This window comes from Miniopterus schreibersii, assembly GCF_964146895.1.
Source record: "Miniopterus schreibersii genome assembly, chromosome: 1".
NCBI lineage: Eukaryota > Metazoa > Chordata > Mammalia > Chiroptera > Miniopteridae > Miniopterus > Miniopterus schreibersii.
Genome location: NC_138101.1, coordinates 142,626,516 through 142,644,796, shown reverse-complemented (window position 1 = coordinate 142,644,796; position 18,281 = coordinate 142,626,516). Strand labels below are relative to the sequence as shown.

Sequence of the window (18,281 nt, the reverse complement as noted above, 5' to 3'; positions counted from 1 at the left end):
GTAGTAAACTTGATGGGCTTATTCATTAGTTGTGGGGGATGGTAAGAAAAGAGTGAAAAATGATGACTTCTGGATTTTTTTGGTTTGAATCAATAGGGTGCATGGTCGATACTTTTTTTTGAGATGGGAAAACCTGATGGTGTGTGTTGAGGTGCAGTTTGTGGCATAAATCAGTAATTCAGTTTTGGTCAAGCTGAGTTTAAAATGTTTATTAGAGCCCTGACCGGGTAGCTCAGTTGGTTAGAGCATCGTCCCAATATTCCAAAGTGCTGGTTCAATCCCTGGTCAGGGCACAAACAAAAATCAACTAATGAATGCATAAATAAGTGGAACAACAAATCGATGTTTCTCTCTCTCCCCCCTTCCCCTCTCTCTCCAAAATCAAAAATAAAAAATAAAAATGTTTATTAGGATAGCCAATAGATAACAGTCTGGAGTTCAGGTGAAATGCCAGGGGTGGGGATATAAATTTGGGAGTCCACAGCTTCTAAATAGTATTTAACTCATTACCTAGAGATAGCTGTAGAAATAAAAGATATTGGAATATTCTAGAACTCTATTCTGGGCCTCAGAAAGAGGTCCTAGATGAGAAGAACAGCAGTAAAGGAAACTGAGAAGTACTACATCAAGGAAGAAGCCAAGAGAAACTTTTCATAAAGAAGTATTTCATCAACTGCCAAATGAAGCCAAGAGGTCAATCAAGATCAGGACTGAGAAAAAGCCAGTGAATTTGGCTAAAAGGAGTTTTCTGGTGACCATGATCAGGCTGTTTCACTGGAATAGAGAAACGCTTGAGGAAATAAGAGGCAGTGAAGATTAATACAATTCCCAAGAAATTTTGCTGTGAAGGAAGAAAAATGAGGTAGTAGCTAAAGAAAGAGGATAATGGAGGGCATTAAAAAAAAAAAAGAAAAAAGAATTGGAGACATTAAGGGTATCTTTGCATGATGGTGAGAATAATTCAGGAAAAATGTTGGAGGGGGAAGGAAAAAGGCCACTCATTCGATAGGAAGAGAAAAATGTTAATTTTAATGTGATGGAAGAAAATGGAGTTACTATTATATTCCTTCTACTTTTCCAATGAAGTATGAAGCAAGATCACAGCTAAGGAGGGGCAGCGATGTAGAAGATTTGAAAATATGAGGAAAAATTAAATTAGCTGTTCAGCAGAAAGAAGAAATTTACCTACCAGGAAACTGTAATAAGACTGCTAGGCACTGGTGAATGCCAGCTTGAGGTCTGTGGTCATGAATTTAAAGTGAGACCAGTACGTAGGGTTGCATTTCTCCAGCTATATTTAAACTATTTGGGTGCAGACACAAACTGTGAGCAGATAGCTGAATTTAACCAGAGGTTTTGCCAGATGAACACAATATAGAGATAATCTCAATAAGGCTAAAGAATTCCAGGAGCGGAGTCCTAAAGTAAGTAAGCCAGAAGAGAAGTAAAAGAAAAGGAAATCCAAGAGTTATTGGATAAGGTCAAAAGTAAGACCATGAGAGGAGGCGATGAGTAGGGTTGAAGAAGAGATCACAGGAGGTATGGTGACCATGAAACTGAAAAGCCATAGTACTGGATGGTATAGGGGTGGAAAGGAAGATACAGAACTAGGTGCTTAGTCAATTAATGAATGATGGGGAGTGACTAAAAAGTCTGAGGTTAGAATATTAAAGGAGGCTCAGGAGGTAGGAAAAAAAATGGAAGGACACGGATCTCAAAGAAGCTAGAGTTTTTGGAGGAGGGAAAAAATGATTTGGAAGTAGCAATGGGAAGAATGAACAACTATCTTGTCTCTCTGTAGGCCCTGCCTGTGGCTTCCTCATTTCCAGTATTCCTACTTGATAGTCAGTAATCAGCAATAGTCTTTGAAGCCAGTTTTTAATAGTAACAAGAAACCACTTTATTATAGGCATGAGGATTTATAAGAATGCAAACTATACACAGCAGGGAAATTACATGTTCACGAACTAGATTCAGGGACCAACTTAGGAAATGAGTATTAAAAAATCCTCAGAGGTCTGATCTATTCAAATCCCATCTAACCCTAACACAAGTCCTTCTTTGGCTAGCTGAGAATAAAATGGACTTTAATCTTACTGCTATATACCTGGTATAAGCTAGATCTCTCCTAAGGAAACAGACGTGGTTTTTACTTAATGCCGTTTTCTTTTATTTATTAACAAACTTTTGAGGTATAACTGACATACAATGTTAGTTTCAAATATACAACATAATTATTCTATATTTGTATATATTGCAAAATGATCACCACAGTAAGTCTAGGTACTATCTGTTATCATACACAGTTGTAAAAATAATTTTTTTCTTGTGATGAGAACTTTTAAGATTTACTCTCTAAGCAACTTTCAAATATGCAATACAGCATTATTAATTATAGTCATCATGCTATTCATTACATCCCCACAACTTATTTTATAACTGGAAATTTGCACCTTTTGACTCATTTCACCCATTTTGCCCACTCTCAATCCCCCAGTTCTGGCAATCCAGCTGTTCTTTGTATCTGAGTTTGTTTGTTTTAAGATTCCACATGTATGTGAGACCGTACAGTATTTATCTTTCTGTCTCATTTCACTTAGCATAATTTCCTCAAGGTCCATCCATGCTGTTGCAAATGGCAAGATTTCATTCTTTTCTGTGGCTGAATAATATTCCATATTACGTGTGCGTGCACGCACACGCACACACCCATTTTCTTTATACATTCATCTACTGATGGACACTTAGGTTTAAGGAAACACTAGTTTTTTATTTGAATACCTAGTTCCTTTCCCAGTTCATATTTGGTTACTCTCCTAGCCTAGTTCTTTAAGGTGGTATCCATTTTTTAAAAGTCTTACTCAACTATCTCCTTACTTTCTAACCATTCCCTCTCCTACCTATATACATAGGTTCCATTTTTCAATATGATATTTGATCCCAGAGCACCTTTGTCAGTCTTGGAAGGCACTAGTTGATATAATAAATGAAGGCAATTTCAAACTTACTAATAACAGTCTGCTTTATAGAAGTGCTTCTAACTTGTCACCTGGAACTCAGAAATGATTTTTCCTTATGTAAATTATAAGTAATAGTTAAGTTTCCCAGCTAGCCTTACATATTCCATATCCTCTTAAGTGAGCTGAGCTACAATAGTAGGTTATTCTGGATAACTGTGTAGAGCCTAGTCAAAATATCTAAATGGATGAACTTTATTTTTGGACCTTCCTCCTCCTTTTCTGTAGTCTCCCTCATCTTCTAATGCCTTAAGCTCCAAATACTATACTTCAATATTTTTCAGCCCCTTCTGCGCTACCTCTTGCCCGAGTTGCTTCAGGCTCTAGAAGAGAACTGCTTCCCATTTTCCCAAAATTCCAAATTTCTCCTTTTAGAGTAAAACTTTTCTTAATTTAGAAAGAAGATACTGTCTTTAAGAAACAATACAAATAAGTACTATCTAAGTGACTGCAGTGTGACTATGTTAACCTACATAAGCTCTGGGAGAAATTCCAAGCAGAGTATCAAAAGTCAAGTGAAATATTTCAGGCAATACGAGGAAAGTACTTCATGGGGAAGCATGGCATGTACATGTATACATGTCAGGGATCATAGCTGTCTGCCTATTACACTGGTGAATATGAAATGTTTCTACAGTTCAGAGCTTCTTCTCCTCCTTTACTTCTGAACACAGACTTATTTGCTTAGTTTTTCCCCCCAGGGGTCTCATGGAAAGCTGCAACGGGAGTTCAGCTTAAATAGAGAGAGAAATAGAAACCAAAGAAATATCATATAAACATACAAACAATGGGGCAACTTTCCTCAGACTTAATATACTAACTCAACCTTCCTAGAACTAAAGTTAAGTTATTATGACAAACTTGAACATACCTTCCCTTTGTTCTTTTAATTTCTTCCGGAAAACTTCAGCCCGGATCTCTTCAAAGGAGAACTCCCCCACTCCTGCATAAATCTTCTCCTTGCAGTACATCATCTTCTCTTTCTTTTCCTCAGATGCTTGCTGATGGCTTTGAACTCTTTGCAGGAGATCACCTTCTTCCTTTCCAGGCTTTCTTGTGCTTAGAATATGGTTTATACTGGGTTCAATTTTACATGGTGTCCTAAAAGAAGCAAAATAATTATTATTCACCATACAGGTCAAATGAGCTATTTTTATACTTTAAAAAAAAAAAAATGTTTTCATTGATTTCAGAGAGAGGAAGGAAGAGGAAGAGAGAGATAGAAACATCAATGATGAAACAGAGTCATTGATCGGCTGCCTCCTGCACGCCTCCTACTGGGGATCGAGCCTGAAACCCAGGCATGTGCCCTGACTGAGAATCGAACGGTAACCTCCTGGTTCATAAGTTCACGCTCAACTGCTGAACCATGCTGGCTGGGCCAGTCTATTAATTTCTTAAAAAGGGTGCAAAATTTGTATTCTGAAAACTCTAAAACACTGTTAAAAGACATGAAAGAAGATATAACTAGAAGAAAGACAACCCATGCTCACATATCTGAAGATGTGATATTGATAAGACAACAATATTCATTAAATTGACTTACAGATTCAACACAATCTAAATCAAAATCCCAGCTGGCTATTTTGCAGACATTGACAAGCTGGTCCTAAAATTCAGATGGAATTTCAAGAGGCTAGAATGATAAAACAATCTTTAAAAAGACACAGCCTGGCCAGGCATGGCTCAGTGGTTCAGCATCGACCTAGGATCCAGGAGATCACAGTTTGATTCCTGGTCAGGGCACATGCCCAGGTTGTGGGCTCAATCCCCAGTCAGAGGCATGCAGGAGGCCTTATCATCAATGTTTCTCTCTCTCTCTCCTCTCCCTTCTTCTCTCTGAAATCAATAAAGATATATTAAAAAAATTTAATAAAAAGGACAAAGTTGGAGAACTCACACTTCTAGATTTCAAAAGTAATCTACAGTAATTAAATCTACAGTAATTAAGACTGCTTGGTGCTGGCATAAGGATAGACATATAGATCAACATAATAGGATTAAGAGTCCAGAAATAAACCCATACATTATGGTCAATTGATTTTCATTGGGAAACGAAGACTATTCAACGGGGAAAAAAGTTTTTTCAACAAATGGTGCTGGAACAACTGGCACCCATATGCAGAAGAATAAAGTTGGACTCCCCTTCCTTATACTATACATAAACATTAGCTAAGAATGGATCACAGACATGTAAGAGCTAAAACTATAAAACTCTTGGATAAAAACATAGGAGTAAATCTTCATGATTTGGGATTAGGCAAAGTCCTTTTAGATACAACACCAAAAGCACAAGAAACAAAAGAATGGACTTTTATCCAGAATCTATAAACTCTTACAACTCAACTATAAAAACACATATAATCCAACTGAGAAATAGACAAGGATTTGAATAGGCATTTCTCCAAATAAGATACACAAGTGGCCAATAAGCCCAAGAAAAGATGCTCAACATCACTAGTCATTAGGAAAATGCAAATCAAAAACTCTAATGAGATACCACTTCACAATGGCAATAACAAACAAGCAAACAAAAAACTGATAATAAGAATTGTTAGTAAAGATGTAGAGAAACTGGAACCCTTATTATGGCATTGTAGAAATATAAAAAGGAGCAGTCTCTTTGGGAAATAGTTTAACAGTTCCTTGAAATATTAAACATGGAGTTACTATATAACTCTGCAACTCCTCTTCTAGGTATAATACCAAGAAGAAATGAAAACAGTATGTCTACAAAAAACATACACAAATGTTCATAGAAACATTATTCATAATAGCCACAAAAAGTACAAAGAAACAACTCAAATGTCCACAGAGTAGCTACTCTAGACAAGTTCAACAGTATAGCATGATTACATATGGGGGAGAAAACTGGAGATATTAGCAGAGGCCAAATCATAAATGCTCTTATAAGTTATGTTAAAGAGTTTGGGTTTCATACCATAGGTTATGGGGAGCTAGCAATGGACTCTGATCAGGAAATGGCACGATCAGATTTGCACTGCAGGCCTGTGACAGCGTAGAGAATGAATGGGATGGGTAAAAGTAGAGGTTAGGTTGCAATAATCCCAGTAAAAAATGACAGAGCCCGGTCGGGCATGGCTCAGCATCGATCTAGGATCCAGGAGATCAGGGTTTGATTCCTGGTCAGGGCACATGCCCGGGTTGCAGGCTAGGCAGCCAATCAATGACTCTCTCATCATTGATGTTTCTATCTCTCTCTCTCCCCCCCTTCCTTTCCTCTCTCTGAAATCAATAAAGATATGTTTAAAAAAAAAAAAATGACAGAGACACAGAAACCATAAAGAGGCATTTGATCTACACCACCCGGAGGTGGCAGAGTGTGGTTTGGTGTATACCTTCTTCTACCCCTTGCCCTGGGATGAAAAGGACGGGAGCATCAGCCCCGCTCCCAAGTCCTCACAGACAGCTCTCAGGCCCAGCTCTTGGGCCACATCCCATCGGGAAGGTGAGAAGGCGATGCATATTCGGGGCTTGCAACTGCTCCAGGATAGGAATGACCCTGACCCCAATGTGAAGATTTACCTCCTTCCTGACACTCAGAAAACCACTAAGAAGAAAACCAAAGTGGCCCCAAAAACCTGCAACCCCACCTATAATGAAATACTGGTGTATGATGTGATCCCCAAGGGAGACCTGCAGCAGCGGGAACTACAGCTGAGTGTGCTGAGCAAGGAAGGATTTTGGGAGAACCTTCTCCTTGGTGAGGTGCATATCTGCCTGCGAGAGCTGGACCTGGCCCAGAAGACCAATGGTTCAAAGTAGGATCTCAAAGTTATGAGACCTTGTGAGCCAAGCAGAGCCCTGGCTCAGTGCCCCAGGGTGGTGGTGGCCTTGGTGGAGAGGACCCTTGGCAGGCTTCCCTGCTATTCAGATGGATGGGACTTCTGTGATAAGAGGCAGGGAGGGTAAGAGGATCTCTGTCATCCCCTTCTCTGCAGACTGAATTTGTGTTGGTTGTAATGAACAGCCCCCCTTGGAAGCTGTGAGATTGCAACAAAGTTTTAAATTTATCTCCTGTCAAGGGAGCAATGCCTGGTTTGTGGTGTGTAGGGTTGGCTGTATTGAAGCAGAGTTTGGGGGAGGGTGGGTAGATCTCTTCTTTTTCTTTTCTTTTCTTTTCTTTTCTTTTCTTTTCTTTTCTTTTCTTTTCTTTTCTTTTCTTTTCTTTTCTTTTCTCTCTCTCTCTTTTTTTTTTTTTTTTAAGCGAGAGAGAGGAAGGGAAAGAGAGAGGAGAAATATCGATCAGCTGCCCTCACACCCGGACCAAGGATCAAACCACAACCTGGATATGTGCCCTGACCAGGAAACTACCTTTCAGTGTATGGGAAGACACTTCAACCAACTGAGCCACACCAGCCAGGGTGGAAATCTTTATTATTATTATTTTTAAAGATTTTAAAATTGATTTTTACAGAGTGGAAGAGAGAGAGAGAAACATCTGTGTGAGAGTGAAACACTGGCCAGGACTTTATTTTTTAAAAATAAAATAGTGATCTTGTCCTAACTGGACCAAAGTCTTGTGAGAAGGGACTCATATGCCTCAGAAGGTAAAAAGACGAAGACTATTTGGACTTTTGGTATGATTAAGGTTCTTATTGGGCTTTTCCCTAGGTTTGTGTTTGTTTTCCTCTCTATAGGAATTATATGGGGAGGTGCCCCGTGGGTCCTTGGTTAGAGCCCCCCCTCTAAGGGCAGGTCCAGGAGGAGCAGGGAGAGCTGGACTGAGGCCTGTGCTGCATGGCTTTTCTGATTTTGCCTCCATAGGAGAGCAGTGTGACTCCTATGGGTGCAAGGAAGGGCCTTTCTTATGGGGTTCCACAAAGGATCTGTATTCAGGAACTAGTGCCCTTTTGGGGGGAGATTTTCCTCTCTTCTTTACCTACTTTGCTAGGACTCGCCCTGAATCCTACCCCTCCATTCTCTCACCCTCCAGGGGCCATTTGGTCCCTATGAATATGCTAGGGCAGCTTCCTCAGAGGTTTCTCCCTTCATTTTTCTCTGTGGGATAAAATGCTGCCTTGGCCCTGGATTTTGTTTTCCTCAAGGGCATCTGGGCCCTGGGAAGGGGCTTCTATGCTGCAGACGGCAACGTGGCTGCCTGTTGGGTAGTCCTGGGAAGCCTTTCCTATAACTTCCCACTCTTTTGTGCTGCTTCTCTCCCAAACTCCATTTCTGTCACATTTTTTATAAGAACCTCCCTCATTCTATGGGGCCATAAACCTATATAGTCTGGAGCAAAAGGGATACCCTATCTGAAAGAAAGGGGCATGGGATCCCATCAAAACTTGTTTTTCTGTCCTGGCCAGTGGGTCAGTTGGTTAGAGCGTTGTCCTGCGCACCAAAAGGTTGAGAGTTTGATACCCAGTCGGGGCACGAGCCAGGGGGCGGGCAACTGATCCAATTTAGTTTCTCTCTCTCTCTCTCTCTTCCTTCCTCTCTCTCAAATCAATAAAAACATATCCTCTAGTGAGGATTAAAAGAACAGCAAAACACTTATGATTTCCAGTGGTTTTCTTTGCTCTCAAGGAAGCTGGATTAGAGCAGTGATCGATTCCCTGCAGCTGGGAGGGAGAGACTGGGTTTTTTTTAATCTCTTAATACTCATTTCCTACCACTTGGATTTGAAATTCACTCTAACGCCTCCAAAGCATTATCTTCCTTGAAAAAAAGACCGAGAGACTTTGAGTTTGATATTACTGTCTTAAACTAGAATAGGCTGGGGAATGGAGTTAATGGGGATACTTTGTGAACTGTTAACTGGGGAACAGTCAACAGTTCACAAAGTATGCCTTATGACTGGGGAATGGAGTTAATGGGGATACTTTGTGAACTGTTTGTCCCTCCTAGCTTCCTCCCCAGCTTCAAAGAGCAGAAATTCCCCTTTTGCTGACTCATTCCATAACTGGAGAAAGCAGCTCCACTCACTGAAGCCATAGGGCACCAAGGAAGTTTAATCTTTTTTCTTTCTTTTTTTTAAATTAAAGGACAGAGCTGGCTGCTGTGGGGAGGGGCTAGGGAAGATGGGAACAGGAGTGGACTTCTCTAGATGAATGGACCACAGATGTGTTACTGGATTTCTGCCTGTAGTTCATTTTTTAAATCCTCACCCAAGGATATGTTTTCATTGATTTTTTAGAGAGAGAGGAAGGGGAAGAGAAAGAAACATTGATTGGTTGCCTCCTGCACACGCCCCGACCAGGGATCCAACCAGGGATCGAACTTGCAACCTAGCTATGTGCCCTGACTGGGATTCGAACCCACAACCTTTTGGTATACAGGACAATGCTCCAACCAAATAAGCCACCCAGCCAGGGCTGCTTGTAGCTCATTTTATTTTGATCCTCTATGCCCTGATTTAAAGAGGTCTGTGTATTGTACCCACTTCCCAGATGTCCTTGTATCTCCTACTTTCTCTGGAACTGTATTTTCTAATAAATGGCATTTGAGAAAAACAAAATTATCTTAAAAAAAAAAAAAAAAAAGAATAAACCATAAAGGTGATGGTAAAATTTGATTGTATAAGAATTTAAGCCCGGCAGGGAGTGGATCAGGGGTTGAGCGTCAACCTAGGATCCAGGCAATCGGGGTTTGATTCCTGGTCAGGGCACATTCCCGGGTTGTGGGCTCGATCCCCAGTCGGGGGTGTGCAGGAGGCAGCCGATCAATCACTCTCTCATCATTGATATTTCTATCTCTCTCTCTCCCTCTCCTTTCCTCTCTCTGAAATCAATAAAGATATATTAAAAAAAATTTTTTTAATATATTTATAATGGTTGCTGCTATGCAATGTCAAAAGATAAGTGGCAAACTAGGGGAAAATATTTGCAATTCTTATTACAGAGTTTGGCTAGTTTTCTTAATCTATGAAGAAAGAATTCCTGGAACACATTAAGAAAAACACAAACTAAAGAAAAATGTTACAGAGAAGTAAAATAAGACAGCCATGAAAAAGAGTTTAAATGAAAATAGAGTTGAACATTTTCTATACCATATTTATTCTGACATCGCTGTTTCTACAAAGTGATTTGAAACATTAAAAAAATTAAACACCCATAAATGTGTGTTATCAATTCTTTAGGTAATTCTTTGTAAAGGCTCATATGATTTTCTTAAGAATAACCTCTCTTATGATGAGCTCTTATCAAACAGAATTTTTGCTCTAAATCTTATCTCTTTTTACATTGCTATACTACTTAACATATAGTGGAGGGTTATAGATTAATTATGATACAAGTTGCATTGGGACACAACATACGACCCAGTATTAGAACTCCACAATGTCATGTATTAGACTAAATCTCAGACTGCCTGATTATCTAGTCATCACCTATCATACTCTTCTTATAAACAGAAATGCTAAGGACTAGGAAGAAAAAGAAAAAGATATCTGGAAGGAAAGAGCAGGATCAGTGGACACACTATCGCAATTTCTAATTCCTGTCAATAACAAAGGTAGAATATCTCACTTAAATAACAGTGATTATCTTTGACTTACAGCACTGTAAATATAAACCTATTAAGTTTATTCCTCAATAAGAATATTATCAAATAGTCTTTTGGCCCTAACATACCCAAAGGAATACAGACATAAAGGAAACACAAAACTTTGCCTGGTTATTTTCATACCCACAAAGATGAAAATGCCTCTGGGAACTAGGATGGGTGGCTCTGCCCACACTTAATAACTCCCACCTCAAAAAATCTGGAAAGCAAACTCACATAACAGGCTGTTGTGCAGTCTCTTCCACATAAGGAGTAAAACTGGGAAGCACAGAGGGTATAGCTGTCATAGGAGCTGTACTGCCGTGAGGCTGGCGATGAAGAAGAATATGAAAATTACCATAGTTTTACATTTTGACACAATATATGCAGACCATGCCTAATTATTCAAGAGGAATTTTTTAAAGATGCTAAAAAATACTCCTCTAATATAAATCGAAAGGTGTTTTTTTTTTTTAATGTTGGCAAATACACTGGATCTAAGTAAAAGTTCTTACCCTGTATTCCAAAGGCCTGCCTGTGTTCCAAGGGCCTGCTTGCAGCTCGTTTTCTTTGGCTCTGGACACGGGCGGTGCTATCCATGGCTGGACTGTAGGCTTAGACAGCTCTGCTATAGAAGCCTCATCAGCATTTTCATCAAAAACAGTAATTCTAGAATTACTTTGCATTGGTTGAGGGAGTGGATTTTGGAGTCCTCTGTTCTGGTTTGAAGCTAGGAGAAAAATATTAAAACTATGTCAAATCTTTAATTATCCAACTCAGATGCTAGATAAGGTTACATCTACTACCATAGAATCAAAGAGATTTTAAAAAATAATTAGTAACTTTTTAATCCATTCTGTATTTGTTATTTATACTCTCCCTCTTTTCCCTCATCTACAATTTTTTATTCATAGATATAAAAAAACACACCAAATTCTGCATCTTCCTTCAGCCATCATTCTAACATTGTCTAGTTTTATCAGAGACTAACATAACCTAAATCTTCATTTTTCAGTTTAAAATTTTCTGTCAATAGAAATCACCTGAGATATACCAAATCTAGAGAAGACAAATTAAAATTAGCCCATTTATTAGGGGTGTCCTCTGTTGTGGGGCTGCTTATTACAATCAAGCTTCATCATGATCTGAATGAAATGTTCTTTAGGACCATATACTCCCTTATACTCTAATTCCACGATCTCCAAGAAACCTTCTAAATATTGATAAGTTGATACCAAGAAAGGGATGAGATTTTTAAAAAATATTCTTGTTTACATGTCTAACTACTATAAATTTAGTTAATAAAAGCTTACTGCTCTTTGTACCTTTTGCTCAATGTTGCTGTGAACCTAAAATTTCCCTAAAAAATAGTGAATTAAAAAAAGCTTATTGTTGTTCATCTTTAGATATACAAAGAGAGCCCAATTTCTGGCCCCAAAAGACTGATGGCCATGTTAATACATTCTCTGCGGCTCTGGTACATGTTAACTTTATTTTGACAATATATATCTTTTTTCAACTAACAACTCCTCAATTCAGAAATTCTTGATGCTTCCTATATTAGGTTTTTCTTAATTAAGACAAAATTGGGGACATGTTTTGGTTTTTGTGCACACTGTGATCTCAGCTTTCTCCTTAGAATTCCTTCCTTTTGCTACCAAGTACTCAGAAAACTAGGACAATGTCTATGTATATATTATCTCTTCACATAATTTGCCTACCACCTGAGACTGAGTTTCCCATAACATTTAACAAACTTACCTTTGAGAGCACCTCCTATGCGGCTGATTGGAGCTTTTGCTGTCTTTTTCCCTTTGCTTTTTAGTTCAGCCAGTGTACTTCGCTGTGGTACAGACGATCCAAAATCTTCCTCCACTTCTTCTTTCTCAAGTGCCAACAGAGTTTGCCGAGTCACTCGAGCTTGGAACTGTCTAAAGTAAAAAATGAGCAATTAACTTCTGGTGAGATGAATACTACTCACCAGATTCAAAATTTCTAATTTGTTAAAACAAACAAGGGAGAAAGGCAGGAAGGGGAAGATATAGAAACAGTCCAAAGACAGTGTTTTTTCTCTCAGGAATTAAAAAAAAAAAGCTACCTTGGGATCAGAGGTTTGGGCTAGATTAATTTAGCTCCCCGTTTAAATGTGCAAGTTAGGGGATATAGCTCAGTGGCAGAGCATTTGACTGTAGATTAAATGTCCAAGTTCGACCAATTAAAAATACTCTGAAGATCACCATTAAGTTGGTCTGAGGATAAGATCAGGGTGACTAACATTAGAGAATTTATTAAGGTCAGAGTTTCCCATCAATTTTTTATTATAAAACTTTTTAAACTTATAAAATAGTTGAAAAGAATAAATAAGTACCTAAAAATCCTTCATGTAGATTCACCAATTATTAACCTCTTGTCACATTATTTTATCACTGTCTTTATGTGTCTCTTTCTCTTTCCATACACTGGCCTCAACTCACCATTCTTCTGAAATCATGTGAAATAAAGTTGCATCCAACATACATTTTACTTCAGTAAAGCTGGCAGAAGTTTGAAGACTAAACTTCTTGCGCTGCTGCTGAAGTTTTAAGTATTAACAAAAGGGTAAAAAAAACACACACAAAAACCCCAAAAAACTGCAAGTGCTGACCAACATGGAGTTAGCTCATGATAGCACACACCTCCCTCCCCCACATCTCCCACTGATTAGAACTAAAATCTGTAAACCTAATACAAAAAAGCAACTGAAGCCTCTGACATGTAAACAAAAGCAAGTGGACTGTGGAGAGGAGACAAACTTGAAGAAACAACCCACACTGGGTTGTTTCCTGTTTTTTCCCCCTCCCTTCTCTTTTTTTGTGTGTTTCTGAATTGTTGTAACAGTGGTGTGGAAAGCTAAAACTCCTAGAGAAACCTCATCTTTCTGGCAAGAGGACTGGGAAAGGGGGAATCCGAGGACCAACGGGTATGGGAGAAATATAGGAGAGGATGAGCTGAAGAAGAGGATCCCCTAATTCTGTACATGAATTGGCACAAGCCCTGGACTCACTCCTCAGCTATGCATGCATAGGGCAGAACCATGGCAGCACAGAAAAGGCTGTGAGAACTGAACTATAATATAAACCACTGCCCAAGTCCCAGAATAACCCCTGAGCAACACACACGAGATAGACCCAAAGGTCTTGAAAACTGAACTGACATTGAAATCACTACCCACATAAGATGGGAAAGAACTTGTGACATCTGAATATTGGTTACCTACTAAGACAAAATCATCAACATTCTCCACAAAATATTAACCAAGAGAACCCAGAGTCTAATAACATAGTATCATTTTAAATGTCCAAGGTATAATCCAAAATTACTTGACACACAAATAACCAGGAGAATGTGATCAATTCTCAAAGGAAAAGATAACTGAGATACCAGCATCAAGATGACACAGGTGTGGGAGTTTTCAGAGATTTTAAAGCAGCTATTATAACTATGTTCCATGAGATAAAGGTAGAAGCATTGGAAATGAATAAAAAGATAAAAGTTCTTAGCACAGATACAGAATACATAAAAAAAGTCAAATGGAAGTTTTAGACCTGAAAAACACAGTATCTAAAATAAAAAATTTACTGGATGGACTCAGCATCAAAATGAAGAGGGCTGACGAAGGAGTATATGAACCTGAAGACAAATCAATAACTGGCCACTCTGAAGAATAGAAAGAAAAAAGGTTTAAGAAATTTTAAAACAGGAACTGAGCTTCAGAGACCTGTGGAACAATATCCAAAGATCTAACATACGTGTAACGAAAGTCCCAGAAGAAGAAAGAAAAAAATATAGGTGCAGAAAAATATTTTTAAAATCATGGCTGAAAACTTTTCAAAAGTTGTGAAAGGTATACATTTAACAAACTTTAAAAGCCCGTTAAACCCCAAATGGTTAAATGCAAAGGTATTACACCTAGACACGTCACAATCAAACTGCTGAAAACCAATGTTAAAGAAAAAAATCTTAAATGAACCCAGAGAAAAATCAACACATTATAGTCAAAGGAATTAGAAAAACTAAAAAGAACAAAGTTAGAGAATTCATGTTACCTAATTTCCAGACTTACTATAAAGCTACAGTAATCTAGATAGCATGGTATACACTAACGAATATACAAATCAATAGAACAAAACAAAGTAACAGAAATAAACCTGCACAAATATAATCAAACTGATTTTTGACAAAGGTACAAAGGCAATTTAATGGAGAAAGTCTTTTCAACGAGAGGCATAGGAATAAACATAGGTTTATCTGCAAAAAACCCCCCCAAAACCTTGACCCATACCTTATACAAAAATTAACCCAAAATGGATCATAGATCTAAATGTAAAAAATAAAACTATAAAACTTCAAAATGAAAACAATGGAGAAAAACCTTTGCGACCTTTGGCTAGACAAAATTCTCAGATATACCAAAAGCACAATCCATAAGAAATAAATGTTAGATTACTTCAAAATAAAAAACCTTTATTGTATAAAAAACATTGTTAAGAGAATGAACAGGCCAGACAAGCTTGGAGAAAAGGTTTACAAATTACTTATCTGACAAAAGACTCATAATCAGAATATATAAACTCTTACACCTCAAATGTGTTACGCTAAATGAAAGAAGCCAGACACAAAAGGCTACATATTGCATCATTTCATTTATATGACATTATAGAAAAGGCAAAGCTATAGGGCTAGAGAATAGATCAGTTGTTGCCAGGGGTTGGGTGTGATAAAAGTAGGTGTTGACCACAAGGGGATAGCTTGATAGAATTCTATGGAGTGATGGAATTAGTTTATATCATGATCACAGTAATAGTTACATGTTTCTTTTCATTTGTGAAAACTTCTAAAACTATACTCCATAGAATGAATTTTACTGTATGTTAAATATGCCTTTTAAAAAAACTGAATAGTAACTAAGTAAACTTGCCAATTCATGGAGAGCACTTTATTGGATGCAAAAACGACCATTTATAGCCACTAGTTTTTAAAGAGTTAAAACAAGCTCTACAGAAACATCTTACCGGTGCTGTGACTGCAGTCTTTCCAGTGGTTCAGCCTTCCGTTGAATCCCTTCCTGAAATATCATATCTGCTTTCTTAAAGTTTTCTCTAGCTTCATATTCTTCAGCCCATGAAATATAGAACTGAGCAAGCGAAACAGCAATCCCTTGGTTGTGTAAATAACTATACATATCCAAAGGCTCATTGCATAAATGCCCCTGTAACAAATTAAAAGCATTAACAATTTACCAATTTCTACACACTTAGCTATTATGTGCCAAACAATCACTGGAGGTACTACCTGTAGTTTCTGCATTGAAAAAATATAACTGTTATAATACAATGTTGTAAGGATGATACTGAGAGGACCTAAAAAGCAGACAAAAAGAGGACCTACAGAAGAGAACAAAAGAGATTAATTTGTGAGAAAAAGGGATGAGGAAGAAAGACTTCAGGAAGGTATAATATTTGAGTGTGGCCTTGAAGGAGGAGTAGACTTATATAGGGTAGAGAATAGAAAAGGAAAAGCATTCTAGACATAGAGAATTGTTTATAGGGCTGTAGGCAAGAAAGGAGTTTGGAAAAAAAGGTGTGACAGATGTTGAATGTCAAGCTAATCAATTTTGAATTTACCTGACAATCAATGTATGTGTGTTTAGGTGGGAGAGCTATAAGCAAAACAAATGACAGACAAATAAATCTGTATTTTATTTAATTTAATTTTTTGTTAAGCCTCACCCGAGGATATTTTCTCCATTGATTTTCAGAGAGTGGAAGGAAGGAAGACAAGGGGAGAGGGGGAGAGGGGAAGAGGGAGGAGGGAGGAAGGGAGGTGGGAAGGAGGGACGGAGGGAGGAGAAAGAGAGAGGAAAGAGAGAGAAAGAGAGAGAGAGAGAGAGAGAGAGAGAGAGAGAGAGAGAGAAGCATCGATATGAGACAGACACATCAGTTGGTTGCCTCCCTCAGGTGCCCCAGGGACTCAAATTTGTATTTTAGAAGGGACCTTATAATTCTAGATAATTCTAGTAGCAAGAAAGTGGGTATGAGTGGAAATCACTAAAAATCCCACACCACTGACAGTGTGATGTACTTTCTTTAATCTTATACATAATAAGATGATTTTTATCATTTTATAAAGTTTAATAATGAAGATTGTTTTTATTCCACTTAGCGCTTCAGTCATTTTTTTTCCATGCTGCTGCTTACTCTTCACTATTATTTTTAAATGGATGAATGTTCCATGTGTAGATCTTACATCAATGAACTATTCCCCTGTTACCTCAATAAACAACTTTTAATTTTGACGAATTATCAATAATTCCATAATAAATATCTTCATGCATACAACCATTCACATTTTACATTACCCCCTTAAGAAAAACTCCAAGTAGGACTTTGTTAAAAAGTTAAAAATTGCTTTTTAAGCGACTTATACAAATTAAAAATGCTAGTAGTAATTCCCAAATACTAATTTTTAAAACTTCCTAATTTCACATAAAAATGGAATTCCAGTATTCCAATTAGTTATTTTACTACCAGGGAGGCTAACATTTTCTCTTGTTTATTTATTAGATGTATGTTCTCTCATACCTACCTTTTCCTGATTATCTCACCTAAGATAAGTCCTCCTTGTATGTATGCTTATACAACTTACTATTTTCCCTCTTTCTTTTTCGTTACTTTTACAACTAATTGCTTGACATCTGTCTTCTGCAATAAAGTAAGCCTCACAAACACAGAAAACTTTGCTATCTACTATATCCCAGTGCCTAGCCAGGGTCTGGTAGAAAAAGGTTGAATAAATGAAATGCTCCATTTATATCTCTCACAAAAACAGTATTTTATAATTTAATTCTGTAGTAATTCAGTAAATGGTTTTTTCTGCTTACCCAAATTAGTGATGTTTTCCCCTATGTGACAGTGCTTCAAGCAAAGTTATAATTCTGAATGTGTTCTCAGTATAAGATCCAGTCCTAACATTGACTTCACTTTGTTAACAACTCTCTGAATAGCTCTGTGCAGCATGGAACAGCCAATAAAGGCTGGCTGTCTCATGGTTATTCCAGAGTGCTAAATGAGATCACTTAAGAAAATATAAATTAAGGGACAACATGGTTAGCGTAATAGATCCAAAAGGTAAACAAATATTTTCTTTTTCCTTTTAGGTGAATGTATTGGGGTGACACTAGCTAACAAAATTATACAGGTTTCAGGTGCACAATTCCACAACACATCATCTGCACACTGTATTGTGTGTTCACCACCCCAATAAACAAATCTTTTTGATAACCTCTAAAAAGCCAAACTAGAACAATTTTACACTGGATATTTTCTTAAACAAAAACAAAACAAGAAAAATTCCCTTAGTTAGACTGTAATTATCCCTTATAAAAACCTCCATTCCACTGTGGAACTGATATTTTTTAAACTACAACAAAAATAGAAGTTACTAGATAAATGATAATGTGTCTGGATGTTGTGACAATGTCAGATCGTTAACAAACTTTCTAAATTGTTACTCAATTTTTATACTTATCTTAAACAATATGCAGACCATTCTTTCAGGAACACTGGTCTAGACTATGATTTTTTACTTTATAATAATGTCATTGCTCTTTAGTACCAACACCAAGATAGCATAAGTGAACAGAAAAATTATTTAAATTAATTGCTACTTTTAATAGCTCCAACAATATATAATCATAGAATTCTGGGATTAAGTCACTTT

General features: G+C 37.6%; 1 protein-coding gene across 2 annotated transcripts in view; it reads right to left on the bottom strand.

Moving 5' to 3' along the window:
- BUB1B (BUB1 mitotic checkpoint serine/threonine kinase B) overlaps positions 1 to 18,281 on the bottom strand; it is a 59,985-nt gene that overhangs the window by 24,091 nt on the left and 17,613 nt on the right. For both annotated transcript variants that reach the window (XM_081141439.1, XM_081141440.1), the window contains exons 5-9: positions 15,575 to 15,771; positions 12,285 to 12,454; positions 11,039 to 11,253; positions 10,761 to 10,852; positions 3,889 to 4,118 (exon numbers count right to left, since the gene is read on the bottom strand). In XM_081141439.1, the coding sequence (XP_080997565.1) occupies positions 3,889 to 4,118; positions 10,761 to 10,852; positions 11,039 to 11,253; positions 12,285 to 12,454; positions 15,575 to 15,771 (904 nt within the window). The remainder of the gene's footprint in view (positions 1 to 3,888; positions 4,119 to 10,760; positions 10,853 to 11,038; positions 11,254 to 12,284; positions 12,455 to 15,574; positions 15,772 to 18,281) is intronic.